Source organism: Podarcis melisellensis (genome assembly GCF_964234715.1).
Source record: "Podarcis melisellensis genome assembly, chromosome: 8".
Lineage (NCBI taxonomy): Eukaryota > Metazoa > Chordata > Lepidosauria > Squamata > Lacertidae > Podarcis > Podarcis melisellensis.
Window position 1 is genome coordinate 19,994,843 of NC_138540.1, and position 18,069 is coordinate 20,012,911.

General features: G+C 47.5%; 1 protein-coding gene across 3 annotated transcripts; it reads right to left on the minus strand.

Moving 5' to 3' along the window:
* Positions 1-8: 8 nt before the first annotated feature.
* On the minus strand, positions 9-7,291 carry RNF223 (ring finger protein 223). Of its 3 annotated transcripts, none has more exons than XM_081923830.1 (3): positions 7,010-7,291; positions 2,318-2,463; positions 9-1,481 (listed from the first exon to the last, which is right to left on the minus strand). In XM_081923830.1, exons 2-3 carry the CDS (start codon positions 2,367-2,369, stop codon positions 628-630), a joined length of 906 nt encoding a protein of 301 aa, XP_081779956.1. In that variant the 5' UTR covers positions 2,370-2,463; positions 7,010-7,291; the 3' UTR covers positions 9-627. The 3 variants fall into 3 exon arrangements, with proteins under 3 accessions (XP_081779956.1, XP_081779955.1, XP_081779957.1); XM_081923829.1 differs by lacking the exon at positions 7,010-7,291 and adding an exon at positions 6,797-6,999; XM_081923831.1 differs by lacking the exons at positions 2,318-2,463; positions 7,010-7,291 and adding an exon at positions 6,797-6,999.
* Between the last annotated feature and the right edge of the window lie 10,778 nt (positions 7,292-18,069).

The window sequence follows — 18,069 nt, forward strand, 5'->3', positions numbered from 1 at the left end:
CATCTATATAAAATTGAAATGTTTAATAACACATATAAAATTAAATACGTTCTCTTCCCACTCCAAGATATAATTGCGCATAGGCTTCATTCAAGCTGTTGGTGAAGGGAGTCAGTCTCTGGGGAAAAGTCCTTTTTCCCATTGTCCTTTCACATGTAATGGGCCCAGGGGACAACACTGTGCAATTTTGAACAGTTGGCCTCTGATTCCTGCTGGTATGATAGGTGTGTGGGGAGGCATCATTCCAGGTAACTCTTTGGTGGGCATCCTTCAGAGCAGCAGGTGTTGACCTTGCAAAAAGGTTCACCTCTGCTCTCTGCATTGCCATGGGAGTCACAAACTGGGTTAACAGAGCAGAACCCACAGGGCGTATGGAACGGCAATGTCTTTATTTAAAAGTTTCCAGAGGTTCCTAAAAAGAGCATCATGAGCATGTCGAGAGAGCAGAAAGCACTAATGTCCCAACTCAGAAAGCCAGACCGTTGGACCACCTAGAGTCTAGAGTTGTCCACTGTGACAGTCTCAGGCCAAGAGGGTTTTGTTCAACTTGGAGGTACAAAATACGTACTTCCTGCGTGCAAAATATGTGCTCTGCCCACTGAAACACAGTCCCTCCCTCTCTCGGGCTCACCCTAGGAGGTCAAGAATGTCGCTCATTGTTGGCGCTGGGGTGGTGGTTGGAGGCGGTGGCACATAGTGTGGCCTGTTCAGCGTGTAAGTCCTGGTGAAGCAGCGGAGGTTGCCCGTCTTCAGGGCACACTGGACCGGCCACAGGATGATGCAGAAGAGAATGATGATCAAGGCCGAGAGCAGCATGATGCGCTTCCAGTCATCGCACATGTCGCAGCGGGCAAGCCTGCTCATGAAGCTCTCTGGGGGCACCACAGGGATTTCAGGTTTGCTGGGGGCGACGTCGATGCTGATGCAGGGCTCGGCGCTCTCCGGGTCAGATGACTGCCTGCAGCAGAGGCGGGTGCCCTCCATCCAGATCATTTTCTCCTTCTGTAGCTCGGGAGGCAGGGTGGCCAATAGTTCCTTGCTCGTCTGGAGGCCCGGAGGCCCTTCCAGAGGGATCTCGGTGATCTGGCGGCAGAAGGGGCAGGGGAGCTGGTCCTCGACTCGGTGAGGGGGGAGGGTGGCGGTCAGGCGGGCCAGGCACTCCAGGCAGAAGGTGTGTTGGCACTGGAGGACCTTGGGCGTCTTGAAGAGGTTGTCATAGGTGTTGAAGCAGATGGAGCACTCGATGGGGGAGCCCGGCTGTGGCGAGGTGGGGGAGCCCAGCCGAACCTTCCCGGAGGTGGGAGAGCACACCGGCGAGCACACGCGGGGGCGGCCTTCCGAGGCGGGAGACGTGATCACGATGGGGCTGAGGGGGACGGGAATCTCGTGCGGGGCAGCCGGGATGGGGCTGGTGGGGCTGGTGGGAGGAGAGTTGGGCACTTCCGTGTGCCACACGTGGGAGAAGCAGGACATGACGGAATCTGCAGAGAGAGGGAGAGAGAGAATCTGTATTAAGGGAGGGCAAGACAAGGAAGAACCAAAATGGGATGGGTAGATACGTGAGCTTGCATGTTGTGGGGGGGGGGGACACATGCAAATTAGCTATGTACAGTAGGCTAGTTTCTACACAAACACACTCCTCTCTGTCCTCAGGTTGGAAAAGCGCAAGGGCACAAACCAGCCACACAAAAGCACTCAAGGCGGGTTTGAAGCAGGGTGGGGTGACGGGGAGCCCGGGGGAAAGTTGGAAGGGCCACACAGAGAGGCCTGGAGGTCCACATGTGGCCCCCAGGACTGACATTCCCCACTCCTCATCTACACACACACTATATATATATATATATATCCATAATGGAAATGACTTGATACTCCAATCCAGTTTTAGGACAAGTATTATTAGCTTTAAGGAATTCTGTTTAAGGAATTAGACTAGTGGGCAGAAGCAACCAGCTGACCCCTACTGGAATCAGAATACTGGGGTAAGATGAAGCTTTTGGCTGATCCAGCAAGGCTCTTGCATTTATTTATTTTACTTAGACACCTCAGACTACTGTTAGTGCCACCACCTCCCGTCACTTCCAGTTCCTCCACCCTTAAGCTAGGGATAGACAAAGCAGGGGAGGCTGGCTGAATAGGAGGGCACTGCTACAACCAACCTCAGCCAGTCCCCTGCCTGTCTGCCTTCTAGCCGGACAGGGGGTAACTGTGCCTGACTTTAGCTCTGGCTCCATCCACTGCTGGCCTCTTCACCTTCTGCCCTGCCAGTTCCACCAGCCACCAGGGGCAGAGCCACCGATAGAAAAGTGTAAAAACATACCCCAGCCGGTGCTTCTCCTAAGCTGAGAAGAGAGAAGTGTTGCCGTCTCCATGAAATCCACAAGGGATCTCTCTAAGGTTGGCTATCTAGCCTGCTCGGTGGTGGAAGAGGAGGAGGAAGTGGCGACGGGCAGCTTGCGCAAGAGCCTAAGACAGACAGACAAGTCCATTCAGAGCTGGAGGTAAGTACTAGCACCAGAGAGTAAACACAGGTCTCAACTATTTAGGTGGGCAGGAAGGCACACAGTGGGTCTTGAACCCATAGTTTGTAAGCCACAACAGATCCCTGTGGTGCTTACAGCGCCACTAGTGGGTGGAGGCTGGTACTGCAGTGGCCTGTTCAGCAGGGATCACCAGCTAGAAGAAGCCAATAGGGTTTGGGGGTCTGGCATTTTCTGTCTTTGAAATAACAGCTGACCCTGGTTGTGGACTTGCCCATCTCTGTGCTGCCTGGAATTTCTGGGAGTTGTAGTTCAACGCCACTTGCCTGGGCAGCACTTTGGGGAAAGGTTCTCATCTCATCCTAAGGGGCAGGAAGGGTTTTGCTTGTGCTCTTAGCCCCAGTTCTGGCAAGCCCGTCCCCGTCCGCTAGTTTACGGCTAAATTAAACCTTATTTAATAGGGTGGGAGTTTGCGTAGGCAAAATTATGACTGTGCCTTAACGTAACCAGCTTCTGTCACGTATACACACACACACTTCCATTTCCAACAAAACATTAAAAGGGTGTCTTCTGACAACAGTCCAGTTCCTAGAAGCCTGGTGTAATAAAGTTGCAGTGTTAGGCACTTCCAAAAAGGAAGCCAGATGAGACTATGATCTTTTCCTGGGGAAAGACCATGGCTGGGTGGCAGAACTGTTCAATCCCAGGTAGGGGCTGGGAATATCCCCTGCCTGAAACCCTGCAAAGCTGCTGTCAGTCAGTGTAGGCATCAATGAGCTAGATGGGCCAAAGGTCTGGTTTGGGAGGGCTTCCTCCTAGAGTCGTTTAAATCTCACTTCCTAGAAGGCCAGAAAGGAACATGGGAATTAACGACAATCAAATTCTTGCAACAATTTGATAACTCAAACTTGGGCTGCATATGTTGCTAAACTACAACTCCCACCTGCTAAGCTTGCTGGGGCTGATGAGAGTTGTAGTTCCCATCCTTCCTAATAATTAAATTCTTTGTTTTTCTTTTGCACTCAGAAGATCTACCTGACTGTTTTTATGCTGCCTTTCCTCCATGGAGCTGAAGCTGAGCGATATAGTTCTGTCTCCCCCTTCCCCACCTTTTTATCCCCACAGCAACCCTGCAAAGCATGGAAGGCTGGGAGATTACGATTGGCCAAAGGTCACCTGGCAGCTTCATTGGAACCCAGGTCCTCTTGCCTGCTCCCGCACTCGGCTTGCCCTGTGCAAATCCAGGAAACTTTAAACAAAGCTCGTGCCAAGTCACAGCAACTAATCCTCTTTAGACATCTGGAAGAATTAGGCTGTGTTTTAAAAACATCCAGTGAGGTGTCTAATGGGACAGGCTCCCTGCGATCAGGTGAGATGCTCAGAGCCCTGAAGCGAGGAACACTAATTTCCATGTACAGTACTCATGGAACTAGCTCAACCTGTTTTTGAGGCTAGGCTGAGCTGGGAAATAATTCAAATTCAACCAAGAGGATTGAGTCACCCCAATTCAATGGAAGCAAAATGTGCTGCATGCTGCGGCTCCAGGTTAATTAATCTGCACCCGTTTGCTTCTGCCTGTTCATGTGCCTCAGTCACATGCCAATTCCTGGAAGAAGATGCCACTATAGCCCCTGGCATGGCAGGTTTTACCTTACCCAGAAGCAATAGCAAGGACACCTACACACTCAAGTCTAGCCCACATTAAGTAACTTGGCAGATTTGGGCTAAAAGCTTGATGGCAGAGTTGCTCAAATCCTGCCTGCAGCTTTCCCATTGAGGCATCTGGTTGGCCACTGTGCAAACAGGATGCTGGACTAGATGGGTCTCTGGCCTGATCCAGCTTCAAGGCAAGAGTGCCTCCGATTACTAAACACTGGAGACAGAGGTAAATGAATGGGACTTGTCACCACCAAGTATTCCCATTTTATTCAATGCAACAATTATGTGAGGTAGGTGGATTTTACAGCCGTGTGAAGATTTGAACCTGGATTCACCTATTCCTACCTCGACACCATATTGATTCTGTCAGATGTCTTTAAAGTACGTGCAACATATGAGAATTTATCCTGGAGAAGCTCATCCCTCTTGCGTCTGCATGAATCAATACATCAGGTTTGACTCAGCCTAATCAGTGATTCACGCCCAGTTAGGTGACTCATACAGAGATGCAGTAGGGAACCTTCTCCGAGGGCACGCAATCAATTTCCAACTCTGAACTGGGGATTAGTGCATGGATCTCATGCTCAGTGCAGAGGCATGTGACAGAATCAGCTGTGGCCCCACACGAGCAGAATTGGAAAGAGGCAATGTCAGAGCAGTGAATCACAAAGAGAAGCAACAGGGAAACTCCCAATATAGGTGGGTGCTCCAAGTCCCAGCATGTGTCTGTTTTGCTTGCGGCAGACCCAGCAAGAAGTTTGGGAATGCTCAGAACACACTGTGAACCAGTTTTGCAAACTCCATGCACCAGACACCCAGAAAACCAGTGTGGTAGACAGGTTAGCATGTCGGATTAGGAGTGGGATTAGGAGCAGGGCACTTGCTCAACAACAGTTTACCATTTCTGCTGAGGATCTGATATATGGAAATGGCAACAACTGCATTAAATGGAGGGGGGCAGAATCTGATTGCAGATCTATAAGGACTTCACACAGTGAAGACGCCGCACAGAACCTGCATGCAGGAACAGCGCAGAGCCCCCCAAAACCTTGCCGCCCTCGGCTCCTTTGGGTGGAAGTCAGGGATATAAATTTAATAAGTAAAACAAACAAATGCAATAAATAAAACTGCTGTGTGAAAGTACTTGGCCCCTGCTGGCCCCACTTCAAATCCGTATTGCAGGTGGACAGAACCTCCCACCAGTCCCTTTGTTGTCCCTCTGCACCACTGTTTCCCAAACTCGGATCTCCAGCTGTCGTTGGACTACAACTCCCAGCATCCCTCGCTAGCAGGACCAGTGGTCAGGGATGATGGGACTTGCAGCTGGAGACCCAGGTTTGCAAGACACTGCTCTGCACTCTCAACAAAACATCTGCATTGAAAGCAATGGCTATTATCCAAGGACAGGGTTCATTTTAATCTACACTGGAAAGTTCTTTCCCTTTACAAAGCCCACCTAGTTCAGTATTGCCTGCACTGACTGGCAGTTGCTCTCCAGGGATTTAGACAGGGAGTCTTTCCCAGACCTGCCTGGAGAATCTGAGACCACCTTTTTATTATTGACAGTATGAAATTTGTACACCACCCTTCATCCGAAGATCACAGGGCAGTTCACAACATAAAAATACAAAATGAGAACACGAAATACCAGTTTGGAAGATGAACACCACACATACACACACACACACACACACACACACACACACCAATTTTCTGGCCTTACGCTCTTCTGCATGCATAGCAGATGCTCTGAGAGTTCACTACGGCCCTCCTTGAAAATAAATCTTCCTTTGCATGACAGGCCTATGAAATACGAAAGATATCCCCACCCTTTGCTCCCTATCCTGTGCCTGATGTGTCAATTTCATCCTCAATGTGTCATTTTCATTCCTACTCCATGGCAGGCGGCTGTTGGCCTGTCTCAGTCTGGCAGGTAGTTTGCCATCGAATGGACCCATCGCCTCCCTGCATCAACATCCTCCTCTCTCCTTCTGATGTCACTCAATTGCCACACTTGGGATGATGGCAGGATGTTTGTCTCAAAAGTGTCAGAGGTGGAGTCACTGAAAGCCCAACGCTCAGAGGTATCTTTTGGGTTGCTGCCTCCGAGGCCTTTCCAGAAATTATACTTCTAAGCATATCCCGGGAGTGGTTTTATCTTATCTGCTTTGCAAAACTACGCCGGAATTTGCATTCCACACCCTTGCTCCCAAGAGAGGCCCGGTTGCCTCAGGAAAGCGTTCACCGTTAGGAAAATGAAATTTCAAAGCCCCACACATCTCTCTCGGTTCCGTTCATTACTTAAGCTCAAGCTTTTGCCCCATCCACCGCAGAAAACATTTCTGATTGCAGGCTCTTTCTCGCACAACTTTGCATCAGTTCTGTTGAGGATATTATTAGATAATAACCTTAATTCTGGGTGCAGTCTGAAGAACGGCAATGCACCAAAGGCTACCTTAAAAACTCTGTGACAGAACTGGGATGTGATCGTTTTTCTTCTGGTGGATTGGGCCCCATAAATTACCAGGAAAAGGGGAACCATTTGGATTTTTTGGGGGGGTCCCCCTCCTCTGACCCTAAAAGTTCCCTTGGCAACCTTGAAGTTGGTTTGGTCTTTTTTGTCAACCCAGAATTTAGGAGAAAACAAAACATCAACTTACCTGTCTGAGTGTGCAAAATCTTTGAAGTAGTTCTGTTCCTCTTCACGGCATGCTGGTATGCTTCCCTGATATAAACCTTCCCAATACGCTGCTCTTAACTTGTCCTGGTGCCTTCTCAAAGCACACCATCCACACCACTGGCCACTGGGCCAATTACTCAGGTGTCTTTTATACCTTCTGGTCTAGCAGGATGACTTACCTGATCAGCATTACCTGTCTCTCCTGATTGTCAGGGAAGGCCTCTGTTGTCATTGGCCGGCTTCGCCCAGAGGGCGGGGCTTCCAGTGTTGACAAACAGGACCGGCTGGAGCAGCTTCTGAACAGAAGATTCAAAGTTCCCGAGAGCCCTGCCCACTTTGTGGAAGTTTTGTCCTTTTGGAGATCTGGCAAAGGAAATACTTTCTTGTTCTGGTTTCAAGCAGCTCAGCGAAGGCAATAGACCTCTGGCATATATATTTTCTGGTGCTTTCAAGCCCAGAGTTAGATCTGTTGTGTCTATGCCACCATTTAGAAAGAAAAGAGAACTTTTCCAACATTTCTCTGATGAAAATAGTGACATCCTATTCCATAATACAGTGGTACCTCGGGCTAAGTACTTAATTTGTTCCAGAGGTCCGTTCTTAACCTGAAACTGTTCTTAACCTGAAGCACCACTTTAGCTAATAGGGCCTCCTGCTGCTGACGCGCCACCGGAGCACGATTTCTGTTCTCATCCTGAAGCAAAGTTCTTAACCCAAGGTACTATTTCTGGGTTAGCGGAGTCTGTAACCTGAAGTGTATGTAACCCGAAGCGTATGTAACCCGAGGTACCACTGTAATAGTAGTAGTAATAATCATCATCTTATTATTCCCCACCCATCTGACTGGGTTGTCCCACCCACTCTGGGCAGCTTCCAACAGATATAAAAACACAACAAAGCATTCAACATTAAAAATATTTCAGGTGCCTTCTGAAGGTGATATAGTTACTTAACTCCTTGGCTCAGAGTTCGCCTAACTCAATACCCTCCAACATTTCTCTGATGAACATAGGGACGTCCTAAGGCAAAGTGGGACATTCCAGGATCAAATCAGAAACTGCGACAGCTTGTGTAAATCTGAGACTGTCCCTGGAAAATGGGGACACTTGGTCTGCTGATCTAGAGCACGGATGGGGAACTGTTTCCAGTTAGACGGCGACATTCCTTTCTAGGCAGTAGTAGTAATAATAAAAATAAGAATAAGAATAATTGATTATTTATACCTTGCCCGTCTGGCTGGGCTTCCCCAGCCGCTCTGGGTGGTGCTGAGTGCAGTGTTTCCCAACCTTGGGCCTCCAGCTGTTTTTGAACTAAAATTCCCATCATCCCTGACCACTGGTCTTGCTAGCTAGGGATGATGGGAGTTGTAGGCCAAAAACATCTGGAGGCCCAAGGTTGGGAAACACTGGAGTAGAGCTAGAGGCAAAAGGGAGTGGAACAATAAAGGTAAACTTTACCTTTATTTTTATTTTTATTTAGGCTAGTCTCTACACACCCCTCTCTATCCTCTGTTCTTTCTGGCTTAGGAACACACCAAGCTGACTTAAGGGCTCGTCTGTTTGTCCACCTGTCATGAGAAAGTTTATAATTTAAAGATAACCCCTTAGCATTAAGGAGCTGGCAATATGAGGATTTGCCCTAAGGTCACATGATCCAGGCAGTTCCAAAGTTGCTGCACAAGTTTGTCTTAGAGGCTGGGAAGAACAAAGCTCTTCCTCATTCCTGCAGTTTGTCTGTGGACCCAGAATCATTAGACCACCCAGCTCAGCACTGTCTGCTCTGACTGGCAGCAGCGACCCAAGATCTCAGGCAAAGAAAAGTCTTTTCTCTCACCTGCTTACCTGATCTATCTTAGGAGGAGATGCTCAGCATTGACCCTGGGGTAAAATGTGTGCTATACCATAGAACTACAGTTTCACTTTTTTTGCTTTGCCAGCATATTTTTGCAGCCCTTAAGTGCTAGAAACTTGCAATTAAAAAAAGTGATTTCTTTTTTTAACCTTTTAAATAGTATCATCTTACGTTCCCTTATTCCACAGAATCTTTTGAAGTTGTAAAAAGGTAAAGGAACCCCTGACCATTAGGTCCAGTCGTGGCCGACTCTGGGGTTGCAGCGCTCATCTTGCTTTATTGGCCAAAGGAGCCGCCGTACAGCTTCTGGGTCATGTGGCCAGCATGACTAAGCTGCTTCTGGTGAACCAGAGCAGTGCATGGAAACGCCGTTTACCTTCCCGCCGGAGCGCTACCTATTTATCTACTTGCACTTGACGTGCTTTCGAACTGCTAGGTTGGCAGGAGCAGGGGCTAAGCAAAGGGAGCTCACCCCGTCGTGGGGATTCGAACCGCCGACCTTCTGATCAGCAGGTCCTAGGCTCTGTGGTGGCTCTGTGACCACCTGCGTCCCTTTGATGTTGTAGATGCCACCTTTCTGTAGCGAAGTATTTTGCTTTTCTACTTTCCACCCTTCATGCACATATATTATGTTGCACAAATTTCACAAAAGGCATCCCTTCGAGAGCTCTTCTGACATCCATTGCAGGAAAGCACCCTGAGAGTTCTTCTATTAATTGTGGAGGAGAAGAAAGTGAAGACTCTGCTCAAGTGCTTTACGCTTACAATAGCTGTTAAAAAATGTCTCCCCTTTGTTGAGGCACATAATAGGCACATGGGCTTTGCAAATGACATGGATAAAAACCACAAAACACAACCTCATGTATATATTTCTGCTTGGTGGTATCATCTGCATTTTGTATGAAAATCTTCGTGCCTTTCAGACAAGGCTGCATCGGATGCTAAATTAATAAGTAGTGTTTGTGCAGGTGATCCTAACTTGGTAATTCCTCTTAGCCAGGGGTCAGCAAACTTTTTCAGTAGTGGGCTGGTCCACTGTCCCTCAGACCTTGTGGGGGGCCGGACTACATTTTTTTGGGGGAAATGAACGAATTTCTATGCCCCACAAATAACCCAGAGATGCATTTTAAATACAGTGGTACCTTGGGTTAAGAACTTAATTCGTTCTGGAGGTCCGTTCTTAACCTGAAACTGTTCTTAACCTGAGGTACCGCTTTAGCTAATGGGGCCTCCTGCTCCCACTGCCACGCGATTTCTGTTCTCATCCTGAAGCAAAGTTCTTAATCCAAGGTACTATTTCTGGGTTAGCGGAGTCTGTAACCTGAAGCGCCTGTAACCCGAGGTACCACTGTAAAAACACACATTCTACTCATGTAAAAACATGCTGATTCCCAGACCATCTGTGGGCTGGATTTAGAAGGTGATTGGGCCGGATCCGGCCCCCGGGCCTTAGTTTGCCTACCCATACTCTTCGCACTTGCTTCTCCCAGCTGCTCCCCGTGGCTGATGGTGACAAGCAGGGACTGTGTAGTTGGTATTACTGAGCCACTGAAAATTTATGGATCAGGGATGGAGGAGAACTTGGTCCCTGATAATTGGCCTTGCTGGCTGAGGCTGATGGGAATTGTAGGCTAATAGCACCTGCCGGGCCACAAGTTCCCTACCCCCTGCTACAGATTACAGTTTAAGCAGCAAGCAGCCTGGAGCTTAAATCTCACCTGGCCCTTCAATTATCCTCTCTCATCCTGCTTTCCATTGCTCTGCCTCATATTCATTTTTCCCCCCACACAGGATGGGAAATGAAGACACAAGCATTTGAGCAAAAAAAATGGTGGGGCGCTCTCCCCTTTGCTCACACTTGCTTCTTTCCTTCTCACTCTGAACCACATCAGGGACCATGAAGGAGAAGAGCAGGGAGTGTGGAGGGGAAGGGAGAAAACAGCCTCCCCTGTTGTTTCCCAGGGTCTCACCAGCAAAACAACAGGGCCGCCCCACCCATGAGGCAAGGGGAGGTGACTGCCTCAGGCAGCAGATCTGGCCTCCAAGGAATGCCTTGCCCTCAGCTGATGCTGCTGTGACAGGAATTGAGGCAGCACACACCTTGAATGCCAGATCTGCTGCCTCTTACGCAGCCCTAATAATGATGATGATGATGTATTTATAAGCTGCCTCTATAGTGGTGTCTTGGCAAATATGAGGAGTTGCTGTTCTCCTCCCACCCCTAGGAAGGAAATGGCGGGGGTTGCCCTTTGGGTGTCTCCTGGGGGGGAAGGGAAAGGAGTTTGTTAGCTGCTTTGAGACTCCTTAAGGGAAGTGAAAGGCGGGATATCAAGTCCAAAGTCCTCCTCCTCCTCCTCCTCTTCTTCTTCTTCTTCATCTTCGTCTTCTTCACTCTTCACCCACCTGCCATGATTCAGAGCAGGCCCCTTTCCCTCCTGCGATGTCCTTAGATTTCTACTTCAGTGAGGTTGTTCTGATTCTTCACCTTGTTCCCAATGTATATCTTCACTCCCGGCTCGTTTTCGATATCAATCTTCACTCACCCCATTCTTCCTTGGCCGAGATGGGGGTGTATTGGGATGGTCCTGCAGAACACATTGGAGTCTTGTGGATTCTTCCATCCAGAGTGTTGGCACAGAGCTTGTTCCAAACGGCATCTGTATCGGCTCAGGTTTGGCAAAATCAGTTGGGGACACATTTGTTTAACCCAAAGTGAAGATCTAGGCTACGTTTTCTCTCTCTTCCCTGCACCCCACTTTCCAGAGCTTGAAAGTGTAAAATGGTTGTAAACAAACCCAGTTCAGTCCCACCAGTATATGCAACTGTCTGGCTCATTTAAGATGATATAGAACCTCTGCTTTCAATAATGATAGAATCCACAGGTGGAGAATAATTCTGATATATCTTTATTATTTGCAAAGGGAACCTTCGTTTGAGGTAATGCTTCGTTATCCCTTTGGAGCTGAGCTGCATCTGTGTACTTTTGTCCTTCCGGGCTGTGTGGTTTAAATTTTTAATTCTTTGTCCTGGTTGCACTTTTTTATTGTTGCTAACAAATCAATAAAACATATATTTAAAAAGCAATTGAATAAAAAATAAAGCAAGCTGGCAAGTAAATAACTAAAGGAATGTTAGCTGTTTTAATGCACTAGGGGTTTTCTGCTTCCTGTGATCAGGGGCTGGAAGAACAGACACAAGTTATTCTTGTGTGTGGACTTTTTAAACATGTCTGCTGTGTTCATCCTTCGGCTTTCTGCTCCTGATCCATATGCAAATGACATGTGCAGGAAAGTCTGGATGTGGTCCCGGGTCTGGTTGCCTGGAGGGGAGTATCAGATCCATATCACGCACGATGGCACGTGTCTCTCCCACAGAAGCCACTCTAGGAATGCCAGGAGTGATTCGTCAGCAGGCAAGGCAAGGAAGTCTCCAAAGAGGAGCAGGAGTTGGCTTTCATCACAGATCTCCTTCCAGTCACTTAGAAGAAATGTAGCGAAGAAACTCTGAACTGTCTGGCTAATTCAAGCCGTCCTCTGAGGTTCTGTCTTTGCCAATATCCTGGTATAAGGAGAGTAGAACTTTTGCATTGTATTTCAATGCCAACTTTTTTGAGTTATCCATGCCTGCTTTTAGCACTTTTCAGGGACATTAACTGTCCCCCCACCCATGTTCCACAAAGCACAGTTTTCAAAACAAAAATTGCAGAATGCAAAAATTCGACACACACACACACACACACCAACAAGAACAACACAGTGAGATGAATATAGTTGGAGAACCAAAACAGTTCTCCGTAATGCATTGGTAGAGCAATACTTAGGGCAATTTTTATGGGGAGATCTGATCACGAGTCTCCAATTTATCTACCAGGCGGACAAAATAAACATTCAACTGTGAAGGCTATGCATTTTCTGCAGTTTAACAGATAAGAGGAGAAAGCTCTTAAAAAGAAAGCTCAGTTCTTAAAGAGAGGCTTCTGTGCCTTGTCAGGGAAATTCAAGATTTCGTTTTACGTCTTTATTCAATTAGGGTTTACATGATTTCATTCAGATTTGCATAAATTCATTTTACTCGGTCCTGTTTTATTTTCTCTTCCTGCTACATGTTAATATTTTTCGAAACCATTATTAGCCAATAAATACAGTAACAGCAACAATAATAAATGTGATCTGAAAAGGAAATCTGACACTACACCTTTGTTTATATTGTAGTTTATTTGGGCCTGAGTTAACGTCTACTGAGGTTATCTTGTGTGCCTTCCAGCCAGTGGCTAACAGCTGACTCAGAACTGGTGTGGGCTAGAGGAAACTAGCTGTTTGTCGAAAGCCATGGTGGGGAATCTGTGGCCCTCCAGATGTTGCTGGAAAACCCCTTCAGCACCAGCCCACATAACCAATAGTCAGCAGTGATGGGAGCTGTAGTCCAGTAAAGACATAGCTGAGCTGCTGAAAATACAAAACTAAAGCTCAGGGATGGGGGCGGGGAGACTAGACCACAAAAACTATCCTTCTTAATCATTGGCCATGCTTCCTGGAGCTGAAGGTCATGTCTGTTTGTTTTTTAAATTATTAGAAACGGCTAATCAGTTCACACAAAACATAAAATACACACCAGGATTTTCAGTAAAAATCAGGAGTTAAAAGCAAGTTGACCTAAGAAGGTAACTCAAGTATACATAAACTCCACTGCTCAAAATATGCATTACTTTGAAAAGGAAAAACTGCCTATTAAGATGCATATCAATCTCGTTTTTTAAAACCTGTTTTTAAAATCTGTATGCTGCTTTATTGTCATGAAACAGGGCCCTGTGGAACGCCCTCCCATCAGATGTCAAATAAATAAACAACTATCTGGCATTTAGAAGACATCTGAAGGCAGCCCTGCTTAGGGAAGTTTTTAATGACTGATGTTTTAATGTATTTTTATTCTTTTGTTGGAAGCCACCCAGAATGGCTGGGGAAACCCAGCCAGGTGGGCAGGGTATAAATTTATTATTATTATTATTGTGCTCCGGGGGCGCGGCAGCAGCAGCAGCAGGAGGCCCCATTAGCTAAAGTGGTGCTTCAGGTTAAGAACAGTTTCAGGTTAAGTACGGACCTGTGGAACGAATTAAGTACTTAACCCAAGGTACCATTGTATTATTATTATGTCCTGCACTCCACTGTACTAACACACCTGGAAGGAAACCCTAGGTCCCTAATTATGTGAGAATATGCTGCAGTGTCTCAGGCCGGGGAAAGGCATTCTGCCCATGTTCAGAGGAACTCTTATATAACTCTTTGAAAGAAAAGCCAGTGTATTTGTACTTTGAAGGGCGGCTTGTTTTCCTTTTATTCGTTTCCTGCTTATGTGGCTCAATGTCAAGAAGGTTTGAGTCAGCGATTCTGCAAGCAGGTATCACTAAAGATCAGGGGGACTCCCAAGCCTTGGTTAATCTGAGCACATGCCAGCTTTTGGATCCTGCTCCTCCTCCCATTACACACTCTTTGGCCAGTCTTCATTTCCTGCTGATGGTCGGGGAGACTGCCCTAAACGATTATGTAACTATTATAATGGGCTGAAAGGTGCAAGGCAAGTGATGTCACCCTTCAGAGCCAGGTGACTCATTAGTCACGGCTCTGCTTCCCAATTACAGGAATAGCAACCATTCTCCCAGGGTGGATGTCAGGTTCTTTTCCCACGCAATTACTGGTCAGGAGGCAATGATCGAGGCATAGCTTGAGAGCAAAGGAAGCAGCAGCCTTATACAGAATTTCAAAGGACTGATCCATCTAACTTAGGAGTTGGGGAACTGCCGGCCCTCCAAGCAGACTCTGTGCAACCACCTCCTTTAACTCCTTCATCATTAAAACTCACTCTTTCTAATCAGTCTAAATAAATTCAGATCAGATCCTCATGCAGAGACACGGCAGGAACCCTATTATTATTTATTATTATTATTATTTACCCACCCTTCACCTAAAGTCCCACGGTGGGTTGCAACATTAAAACTCAAGGTTAAAAGCTCTTTAAAACAATTTAATGGCTTTCAGGAGCCTGAGGCCTTCCAGATGCTGCTGAACTACAATTTCCATCATCCTTTGTCATTGTCCATGCTTTCGGAGGATCTGGAGAGCAACTGTTGGACTGGACAAATTCAGAGAGGATATCTGTGGCTACTAGCCACGATGGCTACGCTCTGCCTTCATGGGCAGAGGCAGCAATGCTCCAGAACACCAGTTGCTGGAAGCCAATGGAGGGGAGAATGGTATTTGGGTCCTGCTTGTGGATTTCCCACAGGCAGTGGCATAGCGTGGGTTGTCAGCACCCGGGGCAAGGCAAGTAATTTGCTCCCCCTAACCCTGAGTGAGCCAGGTAGGGGCAGAGAGCTGCGAGTGCGAGCGCGCCCCCCCAGATGTTGCGCCTGGTGTGGCCGCCCCCCCTGCACCCCCACGCTATGCCACTGCCCACAGGCATCTGGTTGGCCACCGTGAGAACAGGATGCTGGTCTAGACGGGCCATTGGCCTGATCCTGCAGGACTCTTCTCATGTTCATATGGAAAAGAGACCACAGACTTTATGCCTGATGAATAGGGGAGAAACATTTGAGTTTGTTTGCATTTTAATGAGAAGCTACCTAACTCTCAGGGACATGGGCGGCCCTGTGGGTTCAACCACAGAGCCTAGGACTTGCAGATCAGAAGGTCGGCGGTTCGAATCCCTGCGACGGGGTGAGCTCCCGTTGCTCGATCCCTGCTCCTCCCAACCTAGCAGTTTGAAAGCACGTCAAAGTGCGAGCAGATAAATAGGTACCGCTCCGGCGGGAAAGTAAACGGCGTTTCCGTGCGCTGCTCTGGTTCGCCAGATGCGGCGTAGTCATGACCCGGAAGCTGTACGCCTGCTCCCTCGGCCAATAAAGCAAGATGAGCGCCACAACCCCACGACTGGACCTAATGGTCAGGGGTCCCTTTACCTTTACCTTACCTAATTCTCATTTCTTGAGACAATACTGGAACCAAAACCTGAACATCTGTTGAAATTCACCCTTCTCATAATTTTGCAGAGCAGTACCCCAACTCGTGTGTAGAACGCACATACAGTGGTACCTTGTGGTTAAGTATACAGTGTATACAGTGGTTAAGTATACAGTGGTTAAGTATTTAATTCGTTCCGGAGGTCCATTCTTAACCTGAAATTGTTCTTAACCTGAAGCACCACTTTAGCTAATGGGGCCTCCTGCTGCTGCCGCGCCTCAGGAGCACAATTTCTGTTCTCATCCTGAAGCAAAGTTCTTAACCCGAGGTACTATTTCTGGGTTAGTGGAGTCTGTAACCTGAAGCATATGTAACCTGAAGCGTATGTAACCCGAGGTACCACTGTATTAGAGTGGAAATATACACTTTTGCAAACAATACTGCGCTATTCTTAGTGTTCTAGCTTAGATTACTACAGCACGTTATTTGTAGGGCTGCCACTGAAGACAGTTCGGAAACTTCAGCTGGTGCAGAATTCAGCGGCCAGGTTGCTCAGTGAGGCAAGACGGTTTGAGCACAGAACACCAACCCTGGTCCAACAGCACTGGCTGCCAGTTACTAGTAGTTTCCAGGCCCAATTCAAAGTGCTGGTTTTGACGTATAAAGCCTGATACGGCTCAGGACTGCAAAACCTCAAGGACCACCTCTCCCCTTATAAACTGACCCAGACCCCGCAGTCATCATCTGAAGCCTTTCTTCAGGTATCCTCCATGAGAGGTCAAGAGGGCAGAAACATGAGAATGGGCCTTTTCTAAAACGGGATGCTTTCCCCAGGGACGCTTGCCAGGCACCTTCATTACGTATCTTTATGGCAGGGGTCAGCAACCTTTTCCAGCTGTGGGCCGGTCCACCATCCCTCAGACTATGTGGTGGGCCGGACTATATTTTGAAAAAAAACAAATGAACAAATTCCTATGCCCCACAAATAACCCAGAGATGCATTTTAAATAAAAGCACACATTCTACTCATGTAAAAACATGCTGATTCCTGGACTGTCTGCGGGCCAGATTGAGAAGGCAATCGGGCCGCATCCAGCTCACGGGCCTTAAGTTGCCTGCCCCTGTTCTATGGCCTTTTAAATGTGTCTGTGGGAGTGGGGCTATTGGTTTGTTTGTTTTTACAGTGGTACCTCGGGTTACAGACACTTCAGGTTACAGACGCTTCAGGTTACAGACTCTGCTAACCCAGAAATAGTGCCTCGGGTTGAGAACTTTGCTTCAGGATGAGAACAGAAATCGCGCAGCGGCAGCAGGAGGCCCCGTTAGCTAAAGTGTTATATCAGGTTAAGAACAGTTTCAGGTTAAGAATGGACCTCCAGAAAGAATAAAGTTCTTAACCTGAGGTACCACTGTATTATTATTATGTAGGTTTTTTCTTCTTCTTTTCATATTGTGTTTTATGTTGTGAATGAACCACTCTGTGATCTTCAGAGGAAGGGTTGTCTACAAATCAAAACAAACAAACTGTATACAAAAATATGTATGGTAGGGGAAATTTGAACTGACACACTGATGGATTTCCCATAAGATATTTTATAATTATGAGTTCTGTGGGAGCGTAAAGATTTTAAGATTTTTTGGGAGGTGGGCATGAGAACCACAGTTGACAGATCTCTCCATCCCTGCCAATGAGCTCCTTCCCCCCTCTCCCCACACACGGTAAGGCCTTTCAGTAAAGCACAGTGTGGGACATTCTCAGGGCTGAGCTTCAGCACTATCCTTATGGAATGGCCCCTCTCTGCTTTTATGCAGGGCCCAGGGAGGCGCACCGATGAGCCAGAGAACAGTAAAGAGGCAGCACCTGATCAGTGCATGAGAACTCGGGATAATTGTTATCCCCAGGTATGGCGGGAATGTTCAGAAGGATGCCTATTCATAAGCGAGGCGTCCGTGATCATGCAGAGCAACAAAACAGGGCCTGGAGCAACTGGCAGTCACGGTCCCATTAACGAGTGCCAATTAGTCAGCGGGCCTCATTAAAGAACCACCATTTGGAGGAGGCAAGAGGCAACAAGCCCCGAGATCAAATCAATTAGCCACATGGCTATTTGCAAATCCCTCTGACTGTGCTTCCAGTACTTACTCACTCCCTGGGCTCTCAGTGTTTCCATAACCTCAGCTTGGGCAGCAGACGTTTCGATGTAATGGCCATCTGCTCCAGCTGTCCCCATCTTCTGTTTCACATCACTCCCTGGTTAAAAAAAACAAAAAAACCCTCCCTCCAATAATTCTTTTTGGGAAGACACAGTCCGCCTCCGAATGCTAGTTGCTGGGAATTGAAAGCAGGGAGAGTGCTGTTTTATGGGGGATTCCTAACATGGATCTGGAAGGTGACAGGAGGCTAGACTAGATGGGCCTTTCGCCAGATCTAGCACGGTTCTCTGTGTGT